This window comes from Amblyomma americanum, chromosome 7 (assembly GCF_052857255.1).
Source record: "Amblyomma americanum isolate KBUSLIRL-KWMA chromosome 7, ASM5285725v1, whole genome shotgun sequence".
NCBI classification, from domain to species: domain Eukaryota; kingdom Metazoa; phylum Arthropoda; class Arachnida; order Ixodida; family Ixodidae; genus Amblyomma; species Amblyomma americanum.
The window spans coordinates 2,206,457-2,228,119 of record NC_135503.1 but is presented as its reverse complement, the minus strand read 5'-3'; the positions used below and the strand labels follow the sequence as shown (position 1 = coordinate 2,228,119).

General features: G+C 48.4%; 1 protein-coding gene and 1 long non-coding RNA gene across 2 annotated transcripts in view; one reads left to right on the top strand and one right to left on the bottom strand.

Moving 5' to 3' along the window:
- LOC144098268 (uncharacterized) overlaps window positions 1–21,663 on the bottom strand; it is a 217,010-nt gene that overhangs the window by 41,470 nt on the left and 153,877 nt on the right. The window lies entirely within an intron of this gene.
- The window catches only part of LOC144098261 (voltage-dependent calcium channel subunit alpha-2/delta-1-like), a 272,367-nt gene that overhangs the window by 194,285 nt on the left and 56,419 nt on the right, over window positions 1–21,663 (top strand). The window contains exons 2-6 of the mRNA XM_077630770.1: window positions 2,529–2,610; window positions 3,014–3,127; window positions 4,045–4,104; window positions 13,746–13,881; window positions 15,716–15,847. Of these exons, the coding sequence (XP_077486896.1) occupies window positions 2,529–2,610; window positions 3,014–3,127; window positions 4,045–4,104; window positions 13,746–13,881; window positions 15,716–15,847 (524 nt within the window). The remainder of the gene's footprint in view (window positions 1–2,528; window positions 2,611–3,013; window positions 3,128–4,044; window positions 4,105–13,745; window positions 13,882–15,715; window positions 15,848–21,663) is intronic.

Genomic DNA, 21,663 nt, shown 5'->3' with positions numbered 1-21,663 from the left:
CGCCCCCTTTTCGCATGTGCCAGAGTCTAGTACGGCTTTCTCAAACTTTTTTTCTGGAAAACCAAAATAGAGCGAGGCGTCTGGACTCAATTAGTACAGTAAGCAAAGACAAAAAAGTTGAGTTACTTTTTTTCTCTCCATTGAAACGGGACCATGTTTCCCTTAATCCAGAGATGGAGAAAAATTTTCACTGATTAAAGTGAATCCTTGCAGTGCATTTATAAGAACGCTTGCTTCTGAATTCAGAGCTAGGCAAGACTGAAAGAATTCGATTCGTTCCAGAATTTTAGTTTGCGCCGAACGCAGCTGCGTAAATATTGTGCTCATTGCCAAAACCTGTTTTGAGGCGACAGCGTTAAGGCTCGCGTTCCGTGGAAAATGTGACGTCGTCAAAGCCGTGACGAAAAATGGGCCGTGGCAGGGAGGCCCAGGTGGCCGCCCTATGGCCAACCTGGGGCAGAAGATTCTGCTCGGCTTCGCGCCACCCATCATGGTCGAGAAATGGGCCGGTCACGTGACCTTGTGGCGTCGTCGAACCTGCCCACGGGATTACAAGCGAAGTGCCCAGCGCGGCAGGCGACAATTAAATCGGTGAGATGTTGCACGAGAAGGGAAAACTGTCTCGCAAATTTCACCGGTGGTAGCACCTGCCATTACAGGAGAGCGGCGCATCTCTTAACCTCTGCGCCACGGCGCCAGCAGTAGTATGAGGACTCCCAGCGATATACCAATGTACAGAATGAAATTCCGCATATATAGACATAAACGCTTAGACTTTGTAGCGTCAGACTATTAAGGCGGAGCTTAGGTGTCCCCTTCAGTTTTTGCTTACGACCTGTTTTTTCCGCCGCGAAGGGTACGTGAGTGGTGTTGGCACTTGGTTTGGTTTGGTTTTATGGGGGTTTAACGATAGAGAGTGGCTCAGGCTATGATGGATGCAGTAGTGAAGGGCTGCGGATTATTTCGACCACCTGGGGTTTTTTACGTGCCTTTACACCGTCCAGTACACGGGATTCTATAATTCTGCCTCCAATGAAATGCGACCGTCGTCACCGGGATCGAACCCGCGTCTTTCGTTTGAGCAACTCAGCACCGTAACTACTGAGCCATCGCGGTGGCCGGTGTTATCACTTTCATATTCGCGCATGTGACAATGCATCTGGCGAGACGCGAGCATTAGGATCAGCGCGCAAGACGAGAACAGCATGCACATATATTTCCACCTCCTAGAAGCATTACAACGTCAACAGGTGTCTCTTTTAGATCGCTCCGCCCCAGTGTTCGGTTTCTGAATCATCAACATCACGGTGCCCCGCCGCGGTGACTCTGTGGTTAGGGCGCTCGACTACTGATCCGGAGATCCCGGGTTCGAACCCGACCGCGGCGGCTGCGTTTTTATGGAGGAAAAACGCTAAGGCAGCCCGTGTGCTGTGCGATGTCAGTGCACGTTAAAGATCCCCAGGTAGTCGAAATTATTCCGGAGCCCTCCACTACGGCACCTCTCTCTTCCTTTCTTCTTTCACTCCCTCCTTTATCCCTTTCCTTACGGCGCGGTTCAGGTGTCCAACGATATATGAGACAGATACTGCGCCATTTCCTTTCCCCCCAAAAACCAATTATATATAACATCACGGTAGCTGGTTAAAGCTAAATCACTGGAGCACCTTGCGTCGAATTCAGACCGCGTAGCACTATCTGACCGAGGCTCCTTTTTTTGTTAATGGGGGAAGATTAATAACAAACAGGTTGTCAAGGGAAAAACTGTGTGTAGCAGCTGTTTGTCATATGCATTGCTCGTTTCCGGTCTTCCGCAGAAATTCAGAAATAATTTTCCTGAAATTTGAGCTTCAAAAAAATTAAAAATTTATTCGCGACCGCGTACGGAAGACGCAGTGCCGAAGCGAGACGACTCTGAGTTTCGACTTGGGCTGCGCGCACAATGTGTCCCGCCGCCGCCGATGAACGTCGCCACGAGAGAACGCCCAGCGTGCCGACAGAGCGTGCTACTCTGGCGCCCTAAGTGGTGATGCATACCTTATCGATGACGTCATCGGCGAGCAGACGATGACGCGCGCTACTCTTGTGTTCTCTTCACGCTGCCATTGCTCCCTTCTTCTGCGCTTGGTGGTTTGGGTGGTTGGAGGATTGGGGTTACGGACGCGGTATTTGGCTGCCCTCTAGGTGAACACTGCACAGCACCCGGGAGGAGGGATTGGGAATAAGGGAGGGTCGGGAGGGTTGGGAGTTCGCTAGGAGCACTCGGGGCAAGAGTGAAGGCCTGATAGAGCCTAAAACACCGTGGGTAGGCCCCTGATGTGAAGGGAATTTACGAGGCCTTGCAGGCCCTGAGGTCGCTGTTTGCCAGGATATACATTTTGGGTTTCTGCGCTTTCCTCATCGCGCTCTCTAATCGCTATCGCCGTCTTTCCTCGTCCGCTGCACTCTGCGCTTGATTGCGCCAGGAACGGGAGCTGCGCTCTAAAATGACTATACTAACGCCGTGTCTGCCTTGCCTTGCATCTTTTCAGGATATACCGATGGGCGAACGAGTTGGATACGACCCTGGTGACGAGGTTAACTTCGATATCGGGCATCGAGACGCTACGAAATGTAAGGCCGCGCTACGTCTTAGTTCCTGCATTGGCTTAGGGATAGGAAGAGTGGACATTGAAAAAAAAAAGGATTAACAACGAGTGCATTCTGAAGAGACGAATGTCTTAAATTTTTGTCGATGGTATAAGTGTAATTTGTTACGGACATTAGTAGCGAAATTTACAGAAATGAGAAGAAACGAAGTGCTCACCAGGTAGAACTGCATGGTAATTGCCCAAATCTTATTCACACAAATATGCTGTTTTCTTTTTTTAAGTAATGTGGTTGCTTGTGTTAGGTTCAGCTTTACCAATTCCTGAAGCCTCCTGCAGTCTAGTGATAGGCAGAGAAGATGGCTGTAGCCCCCTTTTCGTTTTCCTTTTCTTTCTCTCGCCCCGCCACATTGCGTCCGACCACGCAGAGCTACGAGAATGCCGACAAGTTGAGCCTTGTGGAAGTGAACGGCACGGAGCTGCTGCTGAAGATGACCTTGGAGATGGAGAAGAACTTGCAGAGGAAGAAAAACGCGCTCAAGGTACGCGCCGCCTTCTGGCGTAGTTGGGAAGTGACGTCATTGTTTGAGGCAGCAAATGAGGGGCACACATTCGCCATTCTGGCAAACAGTTTCCTCCCGCTTAGAAACGAGATTTGCTTGCATCAGCAATCGCGATCCATGAGCATCGCGCATGGCAACCATTTCTCTTCTTTCATGACGCCGACATGTGCTTTAGGGTAAGGCCAGTTCTCTAGTTTTGACATGGCGGTAACAAAGTAGCCGCAGGTCCCAGCATGCGAACCCATGGAAGGACGTAGTTTCACAAGTGCAGCTTTCAAAAGAAAAGGCCAGAGCACGAACTCTTGTGTTGATGGGCGCGCATGCGCTCAAACTCGAAGTAGGCCCATGAAAAATGAAGACACAGAAAGAGGTTCGGGCCTTTGTACGATTAGGCGTGATGTAGTCCGATACAATTCAAAGAGAGAAGCGGCCCTTAATGGCAGGACCTCCGGCGAACTGCTCCAACCGATTCTCATGGCGCCATTGTCGCCTGCCTGTGTCCCGTCCTGTTCCGAGTGCGGTTTTGTTCCTCGCGATTCCCCTTGGACTTGCTAGCACTAAATCGCTATTGGTTAAAAAGGACTAACCATGACTTACTCGGATTAACCGCGTTGTCATGAAAATCGATCGAGGCCATTGGCTGCAGGGCCGCCTTTGAGGGGCATCTGCCCCTTTGTTCTTGAGTTGTATTCCTCGATATCACAAGTGGCTACGAATTCTGGCAAATTGTTACTGTGCCGCAAGAGTAGTGATAATTGCAGGAACGTTAAAGTCTAAGGCGGTGGTTATACGTCATTAGTATATCCCCCGAATTGTATGAGAATGGGGCACAACTGAAAGTCAACTAACCATTTTCTGCTCCGGGTGTTCACTTTTCCTCACGCATTCTGTTGCAGCGCCTGGTCAAAAAGGCGGAAGAGGCAGTGGTCAAGCACAAGTACGCGTCCGATCTCACGGTAAGACGATTTATTTATTTATTTATTTATTTATTTATTTATTTATTTATTTATTTATTTGTTATCCCTCAAATGCCCGATAGGTGGGAGTTTTACATGAGGGGTGGGCATCTTCAGTGAATGATGACGTGTTCAATGGCAGTTCTGAAATTGGCAGCATTGGAGTGGCGCACGGCTTCTTCGGGCAGATCATTCCAGTCCTTCGCTGCTTCCGAAGAAAGAACGAAGATGCGAGGATGTGCGGCGCATGCGCAGGGTATACAGATTTCGAGTGGTTTGTACGGGAATAGTGGCGATGTGCAGGTGAAATGATGGTGCAATCAAGTGAAAAATGATAAAACTTATGATAGAGATGATAGGCCTGAAAAGTTGGCGCCTGGTTTCAAGGTTCGGAAGAACTGCATTAAGTTGGAGGGATGTGACACTGGGGGCGTAATATCAATAGTCATTGCAAATAAAACGAGGAGCGCTATTCTGGACTGATTCGAGGTTATTAGAAAGGTTAATCTGATGAGGGTCCCAAACTGCGCATGGTTTTTCCAGTTTGGGTCTAACAAGAGATTTGTAAGCAATAACCTTTACAGAAGGAAAGGCGAATTTCCAGTTTCTGCGTAGAAAGCAAAGGGTGCGGTTAGCATCGTTAGAAATTCTTGTAATGCGAGAGGACCACGAACGATTGTGTGTAAAAATAACTCCAAGGTATTTGTACGACGGCACAGGTGATTTTACTGAGTTACCAAGAATATAGTTAGGGGTTACATAGGAGTGGCAACGGTGGAAAGAGATAATTTAAGTTCTTTCAAATGTTAAGTGACATTATCCAAGTTTCACACCATTTCTCTGCAGCCCAGAGCTCCCGATTAAACAAACGCACATGTGGCCGAAACGTTGTTTGCGCAGCCAAGGCGGCTTCGCAAAAGTCTGGAATGTCGGCAGCAAAGCACGTCGACCTTTTCTAAAAGCACTCGAGGGAAGTGTGCAAGGTTTCATTGTGTTCACCTTGTACCCTCATGTGCAGCTCTGATCGAAAGGCAGCTGAATTTGGTGGATCACTCCCTTATAAAAATGGTATATAGATAGTCTATAGACTTCTTACAGACACTGTTGCCTTCCCATGGATATTTCTTTTTCTCTATTCATTGTCTATAGACAAAAGTCTACTAAAAGTGCATGGCCATAAATCCATAGGTTGTCTATAGAACGTCTAGAGGATTTGTATTGCCTATAGATTGTTCTCTAGTATTTGTCCATAGACAGTCTACAGACTTTATGAAGAGAAGTCTGTCGACAGTCTATAGACTGTCTAAAGAAATCTTTGTAAGAGATAGCGGCTGAAATATCGATTGACGCTTACACTAACCTAGAAATGCCAGCCGTTGTTAATTTTTTCAACGCCCCTTCCTTCTATTCTTGCGTGCTTCCCCTTCCGACTACCCAGATTCTTTTTATTCCAATTTGTTCATATGTCGCATATCTAAAGTCTGTCTAAGGCGCCTAAGACGTTATTTCTGACACCGCCGAGAAACGCGGCCCGCTAATTGAGGCAAGCCGCTCTTACTTTGCCACAGCGTCGTAAATGGGGAGAGAAGGCTAGGCAGCCGCGGCGAAGCGGAGGCAGTCCATCTTTTTGCATCGACCAGTGCACAGCGTGCAGCTGACTGAAATAAGCGACAGCAGTAAAAACCCGATGGCTTCCACGCCACGATTAAAAGAGCTCGTTCCGCAGGTGGCGACGCGGCAGGAAGGAAGCAAGAGTGCGGGGGGTCGTCCATCACGTGGGCATCGCTTGCGCTCCGAGGCACTCGATAGGCACGCGGGTCAACCTGCGTCGGCCGCCAGTGGCACCGGCCAGACAGCAGGTTTCTATGACAGCCCTCGCAACGCCTTTTCCTTCGACTTGTTTTCAGCTGCCTTGTTGCTTTTCTTTCCCCCTCCCTTTTTTTTTCTGCGGCCACCATTTCTGGATCGAGCGCTGACACGCAAACGTCTCGAGCGCACTCGGCCATTCATCATGGCAGCCCGGTATCGGCAGCACAGGGCGTTTCATTTCTTCGCGCATCTTTCCGGAGAAGCAAAGAAGAGAAGCGAAAGAGCGCCAGCGAAGGCGTCGTCGGGCTGATGGATGGCGGCGGGGGCGACCGGTCATGGGCGCCGCTGCAGCGACAAGCTTGGTTCACCTCCGCGGCGCAACAGAGCTTATCGCCGCGAGATGGGAGTCCTAAAAGCGCGCCTTCGCCGAGCAAGCGGTCTAGTTCGCGGGGGCCTCCACCCCGTCGACAAGCAGACAGGGCAAGGAAGGCGCCTCTTTCGCGTTGGAAGAGACGCGCAGGAGAGAAAGGCTTTGCGCTCTGTCGCCGAAGTAATTCTCGACGTATTCGGAACTACTAATTGCCTCCCTGCGTTAGAATTTTTATTTACTTAGCACAGTAGCGCCTGGGCTCCATGGGAGACGGCGAACTTGAAAGGTGTTGGCTGCTGCCGATGAATTAGTCCAGAGCCCGAAAGTTAAGTACCGGAATGTGAAGCACGAAGGCCAGTTACAGCGGTTTCTTCGAACCTACATACTTGCACATTTTGTATTGTCTGACAGCCAAACTGAGGGTCCTCTGCATCTCGCTTGGACCGTGACCCTGATGCAGCTCCACGTTTAAAGGAATGTTCTGCTCCGCAAAGTTGCAGCATGCGTTCAAATAACGAATAACCCGAGTTATTCGTTGCTTTCTCTTTGTTTATAAAAGCCTTAAAGACTCGATCAGGTGTATTGCATAAGGAGGTTGGGGGGGGGGGGGGGGTGGAGTGTTTTGTACGCGCACACGCACACATATACATATACAGAGAGAGAGAGAGAGAGAGAGCGCCAGACTCGAAATTCGGAGGTCATGGGTTCGGATTCCACAGGCGGCATGGTCTTTAATAATTGCCTTTAGGCGACAGACTAATCACAGTATTATGCAGGAGGTGCGGTGTTCGATTCACAGTGCCGCCGGGTAGCCACCTGTGATACAATGGGTACAAGCTTTCCCCTGGTGTGGTGCACGGCTTCTTTAGGGTGAAATGCTTGGGAAATGGGTCTTTGACCGCCCTTTGAGAAATGGAAAATACCTTGTGCCATGGCGCTCGTTGGCCGTAGATGCCCCTGCGGCATAAAAATCCATAATTATCACATTGTTATTATCTCATTGAGAAACACCACAAATTAAAAAAAAAACATTCCCCTAAGCACCTTGCTTTCGGTGGAATGTTGGCTTCCTTCGTCAGAAAAAAAAGCGCGAAATGACTAGCGGTGTCATACATGTGGGTGCTGACGCATGAATCAAAGTGGAAAGTGGGTGCAGTTTTAGAAAAGCGCGAACTAAAACTTTGGCGTTAATCGCCCGGTTACGTGTTACAAAACTTTGAATGCGTTACAAAAAAGTAAAAAGCATAAGTAGCCCCAAGAAGATACGTGGCGAAAAATCAAAATAGATTAAAATGGCGCAAAACAAGCAGTGATTACATGTAGTGAAAGTAGGTCAGAAAATTTTGCTCTGAGTTGTTTAGAATGCGGAGCGTTAAAAGGTAACAAAGCAATGTCATGTTTTTAAGGCTTCGCATTCTAAACAACTAAGAACAACTTAAGCAAGGGAAATGCGCTAAAAAAGACACGGACAAAAAGAGCACTAGGACGGGCGCATACTCACGACTGAGTTTATTCAGAAAATATATATATATTTATACCTGTATGGATGCCAAATCATGGCCTAAAGCGCACATGCCAGCACCGTTTTTTCTATTTAACGCAATTTCATTGATATATCGCTTACGCAGTTATCCCCTGAACCCTCAATAATAATAAAAAAAGCCTTTGCCAGCTGAAGTGCCGTCTGGTCACGACTGCGCCTCAAGATTTTGGTTCCATCCAGAAAAGACCGGCATGGCTTACCAGGCGTAGCCAAATAGCATGCGCCGCAATGCACAATGGGCAAATTGGACGCTTTCCCGCTCTTCATCGAAAGCTGGTGTTCCCCCAGTCGATCGCTTATTCGACGGCCCGTTTGGCCTATGTGTACTTTTCCGCTCGCCGGGGGGATCTCACACACAACCCCCGCCGAACTGCTGAGGGGCGTTATACGCTTCGTGCACTGTATCGCACGCATCTCTCCGTGGAGACGATCCGGGGGCACAAAACTTGCGCGGTGCAGAAGACAGCACCGGCACACCGTAGCGACTGGCTGCATTCCTGGGGTTGTGGCGACACCCCGTGGACACAGGGGACAACCGCCGGTCTGATCTCTGGTCGACCGCCACCTTCGTGCAGTGTTCCAGCCTTCAGTCTTTGCAGAATCTTCTCTGCCACAGCGACCGACAAAGGGAAACCAGCCTTCAGTAACCTACCGGCCTGATTGTCGAGGCTGTCGTTGACCGGGTGAACACACGGCTTTTGCAAGGCTTCCTTCAGACACAACATGCCAATGGCGCATTTTACCGTCTTCGAATGTACAGATTCAAACGGCAACAGGTCTTTTCGGGCACGTAATGAGTGCACCCAACACGCGTGATCTGGTGTTAAGGTGAGGTTAATATCTAAAAGCTGCGATTTAGCTGCAATTAGTTCGTAGATGAAGGTTAAACGCATCCCGTGTCCAACCGATTAAGTCTCTTGCACGGAGTCCGTGTGTGTCAAACCGGGTTGCTCTTTAAGAAAAATCAAATAGCCGTCGATGTACCTAAAAACTTTAAGAACTATCTTATCGCCTAAACAGTACAGCAGATCACGATCAATGTTGGCCAAGAAAATGTCAGCCAGAATAGATGTTACACAATACCCAATAAAAATGCCCTAACGTTGAACATGAACCTGGTTGTCAAAATTTACAAAGGTTGACTCAAAATTGAAGGTGCGTTATGAAATATTCCAGAGTTAACCCGCTTCTGTTCTGAAAATCTACGACACCGTTATCTTCGATGCAAAACCTAACAGCCCAAAATAGGACATCATGCGGTATATAAAGAAGAGCTTTATGAAATTGTCTAGGGTTGACCTGCTTCTGTTCTGAAAATCTATGACACCGTTATCTTCGATGCAAGACCTAACGGCCCAAAATAGGACATCATGCGGTATATAAAGAAGAGCTTTATGAAATTGTCTAGGGTTGACCCGCTTCTGTTCTGAAAATCTATGACACCGTTATCTTCGATGCAAGACCTAACAGCCCGAAATAGCACATCATGCGGTATATAAAGAAGAGCTTTATGAAATTGTCTAGGGTTGACCCGCTTCTGTTCTGAAAATCTATGACACCGTTATCTTCGATGCAAGACCTAACGGCCCAAAATAGGACATCATGCGGTATATAAATGAATAGGTTTTCTATATCAAACGATACTGCGTAATCCAGAGATGAGGAACCCTGTAGGAATTAGACCACATCACTTGAGTTCTTTAGAACAAATGGGTCTTGCATAACCAAGGTCTTTAAACACTTTTGGAGAAAAATGCTTTTCTCGTTGACACGTACCCCTTTCCCTCATTATTCATCTAAAGGGCTTATTTTTGTGCGTCTTCACAGTTAAAAACAGTTCTAGGCTACTGCGCTTACAGCTATTTACAGATCTCGACAGCCAATCCAAAGCCAAGTCCTCACACAGTTCTTTTGCTTGAGCCTTTACCTTAGATGTATTCACCTTCTTGGGAAGTTCTTTCTGACAGCTTCCGCAGCCTTGTCGTAATATATCCCCGATGGTAGAACGGCAAATCCTCCCTCCTGGTCTGCCTGCAGAAGTACCAGCTGAAGTTCACTGAAAAAAGAGACAACTTCTTGGACGTTTTTTTCTAAATTTGACATTCTTCGGCCCGAAAAAACTTGAGGCCTGATGGCAGTCCGCAGCAGGCGTTCAACGCCATCAAGTAAACACCTTACACGGTACTCGTCACCTGCTTTGCGCGCCACTTGCCGATTCAACGACAGCAACTCGTGCGCTGACACATTAGGATCCATGCTGAACTTTGGCCTCTTTGTTAGCTCATCGGTGATCTTGGGGCGGTAGTTCACACAACAATAACCTTTTTCTTTGGGCCTGCCTTTCGGAAAACGCCGCCGCAGGCATTCCCACCAAAACTCTACAGCTTGGGCAGTCATGCGCCGGTAGGCCTGTCTTCCCCTTGGGTTCCCGTCCGGTACGCGAGCACTCGCAGCCAGTCCGTGTCCTTTTTAGCGCATTTCCCTTGCTTACGTACATACCACCGACTTGCTTAACAAGGTGCACTCTTAAAACTAAGAGTAAAACTTTCTAACCAACGCACAGTGCATGTGTGCGTTCCGGCGTTTTGTGCTGCGTTGGAAGTGCGACTAATGGACATCCTTCTGGACTGCGATTCATCACGCGCCAAGCTATTGGCCAAACGCATAGGCGTTCTTTTTAACGTCTTTTTTTTCTCAGGGTTTACCTCAGGCGCACTGCAGCAGCCTTTTTCCATCCTCTATAAATAGTGACTCTATAAAAACGTTACTAGGTGAAATGGGCTGTAGCCAGTTGTCTGTGTTGCGCAGTGTTGTACGTACACGTAACGAAAGAGAGGACGTCATCCCGATTCTTGCGGTCAGAACTGACGTGAATGTCCAGCATAGTGGCGAGCGTGTGGTTTGTGCGTTTGACGGGGCCCTTCGGTTGGGGTGATACGGCGTCATGTGACGAAAACTGCCCGCACAGAGACGAGGCAACTCTTCAACAACATCCGCAGTAAACTGGCGCCCACGAGCACTGATCGAGGATGGCCGTGTCGGAGAACGAGAAAGCGCAGAAGAAAAAGACGCATCGGAGGCAGTGGCGGACGGTATGGCGGCTGTCTCACAGTATGGTGTTAGGCGGTCCCCATTGGTTACCACTGACAGATCATGAAAAAGGGCGTAACAGATCAATGCTCACTAGCTCAAATGGTATGTTTGGAGGTGCGACAGGGTGTAGCTGGCCGGGCGAGCACGTCGTAGGAAGCTTAAAACGCTGGCGTTGTACAGAGCTGCCTACGCAGCGTTGGACAGTTTGACGCATTTTGGGCCACTGAAATCGTTCCTGTGTGCGGTGAAGAGTGCGGGCAACTTCCATGCTTAAGACGTGGCTTCGTCATGCGTCAATTGAAGAACAAGGATGCGAAGGCTCTCAGGTACGACGAGAAGAAACCGCAAAGCGCCGCGCGTGAAATGCTTTTTGTGAAGTAAAACAAAGAAACGGTAGCAGGGGAATCACGTGCGGTGTCGTGTCCTTGCGTTGTTCGCTCTCGAGGGGTCAAGATTAGGAGACGGGAGTAAAACAGAAGCGAGGTAGTCGTCGAAGTTGTCATCGCAACCGGTCGTTGGGAGGGGCAAGAGTGAGAGACATAACTTATATTCGGACTGAAAAAAAAAGAAAGAAGAAAAATGTGTCCCAGTCCGCACCACTAAGTATGACGGGCTTAAAAGAGTCAGCGTCGGCATGTTGCCGTCCGCTTTTGCACACGGCACTGAAGTTAAACTCTTGAACGTGAAAAGCCCCGCTGGCGAGCCAGCCGCATGCATCGCGGAGGTTCACGGTCAGAGGGAGTGATGGTCGGTGACGATGGTAAAAGCGTTTCCATACAGGTGGGAATGAAATCGTCGCACAGCGAAATCAACTGCGAGACACTCTTGTTCGGTAACTGTGTAAAGCTTTCCGACTTGCTCAGCGACCGGCTGGCATAAGCTATCACATGCTCTACTCTGCTGTGGCGCTGAATGAGCACAGCGCCAACTCCGACGCCGCTGGCGTCTGTGTGAAAACTTGGATGGGAGCAGACGGGAAGAAATGACGCAGGATAAGGCTCGTCTTCAGAAGAAATTTCAAATGGCAGAAGCCAGGGTCACATTCAGACGTCCACTTGAAAGGTACACCTTTGTGTAGGAGTCACATGACAGGGTAGGCGACGTCCGCAAACTTCGGAACAGAGCGGCGGAAATAAAACCAAGGTCCTAAAAACTGTGAAGTTCCTTTGCCGACTGCGGCGCTGTGAAGTTGGTGACAGCATTAATCTTCTTAGGATCTGGGCGGATACCCACCCTGTCAACCAGGGGACCGAGAACAGTTGTTTGGCGTTCGCCAAAGCGATACTTCATAGAGTTAAGTACTAGGACAGCTTTTTGAATGCAATCAGGGACGATGGCGAGGTGGCTGTTCTGCTCGCTAAATGTCCTCCCAATGATCACAACATCGTCCAGATAACACAAACAAATCTTCCACTTCATACCATGCAGAATTCTGTCCATGAACCTCTGAAACGTGTCCGGCGCAATGCATAGACCAAAGGGCTTAACGTTAAACGCATAGAATACGTCGGGTGTTACCGTCTTTTCTTTGTTAGTCGGGTGCATATAGTGCTTCTTACCCAAGACTGCTTTACCTAGCGTAGTGAAGCTTTTCGTTTCAAAAATCTCCCCTGCAGTTTGATCTGCTTCCGTGATGGTCATGTCGTACACATATCAAGAAGACTCTGCTGAGTGTGTCGCGTGCATTGGCGCACTGGCCAATTAAGCGACCCACTCTTCACACCTCCTTCACAGCACCCCCCCCCCCCTCCAGTCTCTTTAAGGCACCCTCGCTTAACGACCATTTTGCGCTTGTAACCGAGAGGCGACAACCACACACAATGAGGCGCCCATTCATTTTGAAAAGTAATTTAAAAGCACATATGCAATATTGGGCGGCAGCGCCTCAGAATTTGGAGGTGTCCTCCCCCGCTACTTATCTTTCATTTTCAAACTCTTTCCATCCGCCTCCTCCGACCTTCGATGTCCTGCCTGTGTGCACTTGCAACCGATTCCGCCAACCCCATTCCTTACCTCCGTTCGAGTGGGATTCGAACCCTCGCTTTCAGCGGCCAGTATAGGTAGTGGAAGCGCGGCGCAGTGAGTTCGTTTGCGCCGACGCAAGTTGACGACGACGTCACCTGGCAGCTGCTGGGGTCGAGGAAGGAAGAGGAGGAGTGGCTCCTACTGGGCCGTCATCACTGCCGCTTGCTGAAAGCGGGCAGCAGATAGAAGTCGTAATTCGAGGGATATTTCATCCGCTTATGAATGCACTCATGAGATGATAAAACGGAGACTCACTGAAAATGCTGAAGCTTTTGCTCCTTTGGAACCCGAAGAGTGGCTTTCTTTGTGTTGCGTTCGACGACACGTTCCCAGCCTCCCTCGCACAAGCTCTTTTCTGCGCTGCCAAATGTTCTTGCGGTCGTTCTCTTCTCGTGTGATAAATTTTTGTGTGTGGTTGGTTCGTCGCTTGCCGAAGATGTCTATAAATATTCTTGTGGCAAAGCTAGCGTTCACGTTCCTTGCATCCGCCTGAACGAGTTCCACGGCAACGCCTGACATCATTCGAAGGTAAATGAAGTCGAAAAACAGAAATGAAAGAGCACAATCAGGCACCCTTACTGCAGTTTTCAGCTAATGCTTCTTCGCAAGTGGCGTCAGCCGAAAACTTGGCATTAAGTACGATGAACATTGCGTAATGTCTCGAGGCGTTTTGCATGACGATTCAAAGCTGCGCAAATTTGCTGAATGTTTCCCAACACGTGGAACAGTGTCGCGCAAAATGACTCCACGCTGCATTTCTGCCTCAGTAGCCTGCAGTCTTCTTTTTTCTTTCTCGCCCAGCGGGACGAAGTGGGCGCCGTCCTGATGAAAGACCTCACGGACAGCGACGGCATGCTGCGCTACAGCGACAAGTTCCACCGCTTCGTGAACGAAACTTACTCCGGTGTCCACGTCCCGCTGGAGATCTTCGACGAAGGTGAGCTGCATGGCTGTTGTACCACAGCTCTCTGGAAGTGTTTTGTTTGATTTTTATTCTCTTAACTATTGCTTTGTAGACGCGAAACCGCGAAGAAAAGAAGAGTCGCTTTAATGCGAGCAATGGCTTTTGCTGAGAGACAAACCTCATCGTTTATTTTTTTTGCAAATAACGACACACTTGCCCGTATAGCTTGAATCTTGTTTCGCTGCGCTGAGATTTAAAGTGCGACGGTAATGTCTGAGGAGCAACGGCGCTGCGAGCATAATTCCCCTTTGTTCACAGCCAAACGCACGCAAACAGACACGACGTGTTGAGTTGAGAGCCACCGGACTTAAAGATCCCTCGCGTTTTTTTGTTGTTGTTTTGGCTGCGCGTGGAATCTGGGATTCGTTATAGCTATCACTATGTCAACTGGGCGTCGCTTAATCTGCGTCACACTTTGTATTTTAACCAGTTACTTCAAACAATCTTGAGGAATTTGGTAAGCGAATACTTGTGAAAATTTGGCACCACTAGCCATGGGCAATACGATCCAGATCGATTTTCTACCACCCTACAGAGTTAAACGCGTTGCTCCTGGACAAAAGAACAAAATTCACAGCCTAGGTGTCTCGTCATCGAGAGCAGGCCTAAGCACGAAATGCACTGCAGAGACTTTTCTTTCCTTGGCTTTGCACTTTTGGCTGGCTCCACCGTTTCCGGCGAGTGATTCCCAGCGTGGCCAGGAGCACGGTGAACAACCACAGGTGGCATTTATTTCTCTCTCTCTCTCTCTCTCCTGTTTCGCACTTCTCTGGTGTATGTCTCCTTCTTCGGCACCCTTCAGCCTTTCCCTTAAGGCGCGTTTGACGTGTGCGCTAAGGAGTGCTACTGTTACTGCGTCTGTTCTTCCCTCAGAGCCAGTTTTTCTCTCTGCTCCCTTCGGAATCATTCGCGGCGCAAAACTAAAAGAAATGAAAAGTTGACGAAGACGATAACCGAAGCACATTACGGGAGGCTGGCCGTTAAGCGAGCGGCGATGGCCGAGTGGTCTGAGGCGGCGGGAATCGGAGCAGGTCTCTCTGCTCTGCCGCCTGCTCGGATCCCGCTCCGAGCTGGAGTTGGTTTAGTGCACGAGGTCTGACCGTTCACCGAGTTTTTGTGAAGCGTGACCTTGAGGGTGACCAAAGCATAAATAAATAAAACAAAGAAATATTGCTGCGACTGGAATTAGAACGCACGGCGCCACAAACAGATCAGCCTCGCTGGCCACAGCACGGGAGCACTAGGCTTTCACCGCAGCTTTTTTTTTTCTTTGCTGTATGGAAATAGTGCCGAAAAAGAAAACCTGAGTAGGCTTATTCCACAAAAAAACCCCAGGCTGTGTAATACGTGCACGTCCCCGCATTGCAACCTCGCGTAAAACTGCAACACTATCGCGCTGTGCATTGCACCTTGTCACATTCATCAACTAGTACTGCTATCGAACTAATATCGTCGCCAGACGTGTTGACGACCCAGCAAAGCAAAACCATGAGACAACCAGCTAAATATGCTTCCGCACGTCTACCAGGGTCAATGACGTTAAAACCCCCGACATTTTTCTGCTGGATACTACCCCGGCGGAAAGTTTCGGAACATTTAGGATAAGATCGCCCTGATATTCGGCTTCAGGTTCGGATGGCGTTCGCCTTTATTTGGCGAGAATAGGAGCTAAAAGCTTTTAATACAGAATATACATGTATTCACTCTGGATTTCCATGGTGCATGCTAGCGCGTGAACGGTTGAGTTGCATAGAATGCTAGGGCGTCGAAGGAAGCAAGCACAGGTTCCGCGCGCTTTGACCCGCAGACGCCGAGGTACTGAACGGACTCAAGTGGTCGCAGGCCTTGGACGCAGCCTTTCGACAGAATGCCGAGAAGGACCCGGATCTCCTGTGGCAGTACTTCGGAAGCAAAGTGGGATACATGCGGATGTTCCCAGGTACGTTCCTCTGACCGCCACTTTGCCCTCTCTGTGTCCCTTTTCACTGGTAACGCGCAAAGCTGCCCAAGTGCGCCCATGCGCGCTGGCTACGTCCACGCCAGAAAAGCATTTTGCCGCACGGGTTGCGAAGAAGCTCAAGCAGCATGACCGGCAACGCCGTGCACTTACTTCATTTTGCCCCTTAGCAAGTGCCCCCTCGCTGAGGAGACAATCGTCGTAGTGAGTGGCACGCTTACCAGCTCTCACTCCGCTCTTACCGAGGCCGATTGATTAATTCATCGTGCGATTGACTCCGTCCACGTCCAAAGAGTAGTTCACCACTAGTAAAAGTAATAATAGGATGGTTCAATAACTGGACGCCCGACTGACGTGACCGCGATTTGCATTGGTCACAAACTTCAACGAGGCTTTGAGAAGTTTGATAGTTTATTGGTTTGTTTCCTGTTTACAAATACAAAAAAAAGCGAAGGGTAAGCTACAGATGGCGATCCTGACGAGGCATTCCCCCAGCTTACAGTTTAGGCTGCATTACAATAAAATTCGAAAAACACCTTTTGGTTTACAGTCAATACATAGTCATAAATACATACAGTCAACACATTTTTGTGTCGTACAGACTGCTGTACATATAAATATACACGAATACATACGATAGGCTTACTTCCGAAGAGAAGACAAAGAAATTGAACAGCGGTGCAAAGCTCAGCCATCTTGACGAGCACGTGTACAGGTAAAGAACGTGGTATCAAACCAGAAGAAAGTAAATGTTTGCAGGCGCTACACAGAATAGAAGAAAAATCACTGGCATCAAACCCTTTTTTTTTCGATAATCAGTGTTTTTATCGTTTTTTTTTCTGAATTGTCTTGTTCTAGTCTACGTCATATGGCAGATTATTGAAAAGTAGCGGAGCTTAGTAATCTAACTGTTGTTTACCGTAATTCGTCCTTGTTCGAGGTTTTCTGTGCCCTTGCCAACGCAAAGTGAGCGTGTGTGTATGAGCATAATTGCATTTTACATATTGAAGAAACTTGAAGTAATGAACTTTATCAGCTCTTAGTAAGGAGTACTTTGCAAACCGAGTGCCTGTTGGTAAGTTGTTGGACACCCACAAGATCTTGTGGGTGTCCAACGTACCTCTCAAATAACGGAAGTACGCGCTTCTGTAATTTAGTAATCAGAGGTAATTTTTACTGGTGATTATACCCCAAACCAAAATTCAGTAGTAAATTCTGAAATAAAAGAGATTATAATAAAGGTTTTATGATTTTTTATATGGTTTTATAGTAGTTCAACGTCCCAAAGCTACTCAGGATATGAGGGACGCCGTACCGTAGGGCCCCGGAAATTCCAACAACCTGGGGTTCTTTAACGTGCACTGAGATCGCGCAGTACACGGGTCTCTAGAATTTCGCCTCCATCGAAGTTCGACTGCAGCGATCGGGATCGAACCCGCGTCTTTCTGGTCAGTACCCGAGCACCATAAACACTGATCTACCGCGGCGGCGATTAGAATAAAGGGAAATTTTGAGCCACAAAGGTATAAGTCAACTTATTCTACAACCTTTGTCCGTACAGTTCCGAGACTGAGTTCATTAAAAAAATTGTGTTTAACATTGAAATCATTTGTGCAGCGCCCCTTCAAAACAGCCTCCCTTGTAGTCTATACACAGCTTCCAACGCTTCTTGAGGTCTTGGAAACAGTTGGAAAACACTTCTTTTGGCAGGGCTGTCAGCTCCATTGTAGTGGCGTCTTGAATGGCCTCCACGCTCCCCATCCAGTGACCTTTTAGGGCACTCTTTACACAAGGAAACAGAAAAAAATCGCATGGTGAGAGGTCAGGCGAGTATGACGGATGGGGAAGTACAGTAATGCTGTGCTTGGCGAGAAATTTTGTCACGCTGAGAGCAGTGTGAGGCCTTGTGTTATCGTGGAGAAGGCTTCATTGTCCAGATTCCCATAAGTCAGGGCGACGGCGTCGCAGTGCATCACGCATGTGTTGGAGCACGCGGATACAAAAAGTCCTGATTCACCGTCTGCCCTTATGGGATGAACTCGTGGTGTATGACACCTCTGGCATCGAAAAGAAAACTATCAGCATCGTCATTGTTTTGGTCTTCTGTCGCCGCACCTTCCTCGACGCCGGAGAGTTGGTGGACCGCCGTTCGGTGATCTGCCTCTTTGTTTGAGGATCGTATTGAAAACACCATGTTCCGTCTTCAGCAATGATGCTGTCGACGAATGTAGCATCCTTCTCTGCCTCGGAGAACAAATCAGCGCTCACTAATGCCCACGTGTCCTTCCGGTCCTGTGTGAGGGAGTGTGGCACAAGTCTGGCATCCAGCTTTCGTTTGCCCAAGTTCTCACGCAAAATTTGGTGGCATGTAGTTTTAATAATATCGAGAGCATCTGATAGCATGCGGACTGTAATAGTGCGGTCTTGCTGAACGATATTTCTGATCCGAGCCACGTTGTTTTCATTCCGTGAGGTTGAATGGCGCCCCTGCCTTGTGTCGTCTTCCACCGACGTACTCCCCGAAACGAACCTCTTGTGCCACTGGAAAACTCGCGCCCGCGATGTCGTCTCGTTGAAGTAAGCGTCAGGAAGGAGCTCATACGTCTGTGTGGCTCTCTTGCCAAGCTTCACGCAGAATTTTATGTTTACACGCTGTTCGAGGCGGACGTCCATCTCTCCACATTCACTTACAGTAGAATGCAGAGAGGACTAGTGACAACGTATTTTTTACATGTAGTGCCATCTAGCGGCTGCCGCAGCAATTGGCATAAATAGCTCAGGTTAGCCCGAAAAGATGGCGCTGTGTGTGTGTGTGTGTGTGTGTGTGTGTGTGTGTGTGTGTGTGTGTGTGTGTGTGTGTGTGTGTGTGTGTGTGTGTGTGTGTGTGTGTGTGTGTGTGTGTGTGTGTGTGTGTGTGTGTGTGTGTGTGTGCGTGTGCGTGCGTGTGCGTGTGTGTGCGCGTGTGTGCGTGTGCGTGCGTGTGTGCGTGTGTGCGTGTGCGTGCGTGTGCGTGTGCGTGTGTGCGTGTGCGTGTGCGTGTGTGTGTGTGTGTGTGTGTGTGTGTGTGTGTGTGTGTGTGTGTGTGTGTGTGTGTGTGTGTGTGTGTGTGTGTGTGGCGCCTTTCAATTACAATGATGAATTACCAACTAGCCCAACAATAAGTTCTCTAAAAAAATTCATGCTTTTTATTTGTCGCCGCACGCACCGAAAAGCTGCTTACCACGACAGGTAATGCGCTCCCTCACGAACACTGGATCTGATTCTTTGAAACCAAGTTTTGTGGTGTTGATCCTGATGTTTCTGGCCTTCTGAAGGACAGCGTTGTGCGTTGTACGTCGGTCAAATCGGGCAATGATAGATGTTCCAGCATGTCCTGCAGTCGGCACTCTATGGCATATATCAATGTCCGCATCGGTGATTTCCTCTTCTAGAAGCGCACCAATCTTTCTAATAATGCATGGTCACTGGCTCTCCACCAAGTGGTACTCCCTTGATTTCCAGGTTATTCCCTCTCTGGTATTGCTCCAGCTCCTCAATGCAGCGTGGCAGTCGTGCATGGTCAGCCTTCAGATATTTATTTTCGTGAAGCAGGCTCTGTGTGTCACCCTCTGTATGTCAGTCTTTTATTGCCTGAGCTCAACTCTCAACTCTCGCCGCAAGTCCTCAATCGCTTTAGTCGTGTCGCGCCCCTCCTCTGGAATGATGCGGCCACAAAAACCTGGCTACAAAAATGAAGCAGGAACAGTCAGTAACGCATGTGCGTTCGGAAGTGGTGCACAATTAGCACAGCTATGAATTTCTTCATCATCATCATCATCATCATCATCATCATCATCATCATCATCATCATCATCATCATCATCATCATCATCATCATCATCAACATCATCAGCTTGACTACGCCAACTGCAGGGCAAACCCCTCCCAAATTCTCTCCAAATAACCCTGTCCTTTGCCAGCTGCGCCCACCCTTTGCCTGCAAACTCCTTGATCTCATCTGCCCACCTAACCTTCTGCCGCCCCCTGCTACGCTTGCCATCTCTTGGAACACACCCCGTTACCCTCAAGGACCAGCGGTTATTTTGCCTTCGCATTACATGCCCTGCCCAAGTCCATTTCTTCCTCTTGATTAATACTAAGATAGCATTAAACCGCGTTTGTTCCCTCACGCACTCCGATACCCGAGACCGGAAGCATGCATGAATTTAGGATTGCAAAAAAAAAAATAACAGAGCTTACCTGCGAAGATCAGACAGGAAACTTCAGATGCTGTACGCCGGAACACCGCCGGCGAACTGCCGTCGACTGATACACAGCGGAAGAATATGCTCTTGAGGGCACACTACGTTCACAGCTGCCAGAGCAACGCGCACTAAGTGTGCAAAAAAGTATAGCACCGTTAAACTCGTTTGAATCGCAATGATGCGGCGATGTTCGTACACTCTGGAAGGTTAGGCGTGAAGCAAAACGTGAAGGATTTCTTCCCTTACTAATAAAAGGGTTGAAGCAGAACGGTTTTTATTTTCACTGTAGAGGAAAGGAAAAACAGTTCTCGAAGGGCAGGCAGTTTATCGCTTAATTCAGTAAACATTTAATGAGAACTCTCACCCTCAGATATTGAAACTTGCGGCTCTCCTGGGATTACATTATTGGCCGCATTTACGTATTAGCAATGTAGCCTCTGCTTTGTTTATATGTAATCTTGTGTTCGGGTCGTAAGATTGGCTGAAGCCGAGCTTTAGTGCAGTGACAGCACCGCTTCTAATACGTGCTTGTTCCACCTTACGGTGAAAGAGAAACTCACAGGATGAACTCGATATTCAGTAATGGTTCTTTACAGTGAAGTTTTGGCTGAAGCGCAATCACTACTCAAAATATTCACGGCTTTTCGGCGTCACCATTTTTAAGTTGTTCATGTTCATTATGACTTCAGATGCAAGGTTCTTGGTCTCACTGATATCGACTTTAAGACCAGCAATAAGAACCATGATGTGCGACCTGTCAACGGCGTCTTATATGCCCTTGGTTATGACGTCACCAGTTCTGAGAACCAATCAGCGACGTTTGAGGGCTCACAGGACTCATGACGTATGATTTTGAGAACCAGTCTGAAGTGCTGCTTGATCATGTGGTCGGTCTGTAACCATGTGATTTGCGAGTGGTTATTTAACGTTTTACGCCGAACTGTGCCACTCACAGCTTGAGTGAACCACCAACACCTGCGCTGTAGCAGAGCCGTGTACACGTAGTTCCAATATGAAAGGGAAGTCGTCAACAGGTGTGAACCAACTATTGCACTGTAAGTATGAGTAACAGGGACACTCTTTCCTGTTTTCTCAATACTTTTTCTGGGATGGATGATGCCTGTGAGATATTTTAAAATTGAATCCATGAATAAGGACATAATTCGTTCCTATGTGCAAGTTGACTGCCTTTTTTTACATCCGAGATATACTCCAAACACGAATACGCCTAATGGGAGTAATCTAGCCCACAACCCCTTGAGGAACGCTTACTACATTTTTACTCTTTTCTGTTGAGAGTGCACCTGCACATATCAAAGGTACGGAGTGAGAAGCTAGCGATGCTTGAGTTCCAGATGGACTGGCGCGGCGTTCGTGCGTGCACTGGTGTTTCCGATATGGCCTCTGTTTGAAGCAGCCCAAACGTGAGCCCGCGAATGAATCAAGCGTGTTTTTTCCCCCTCCTGAGGCCCATCGCAATCCACGGGCGGTACACACAAACCTAATCGAGGAGCGGCGACGGGGAAAGCGAACGGTCCTTAATCCGACGCCGAG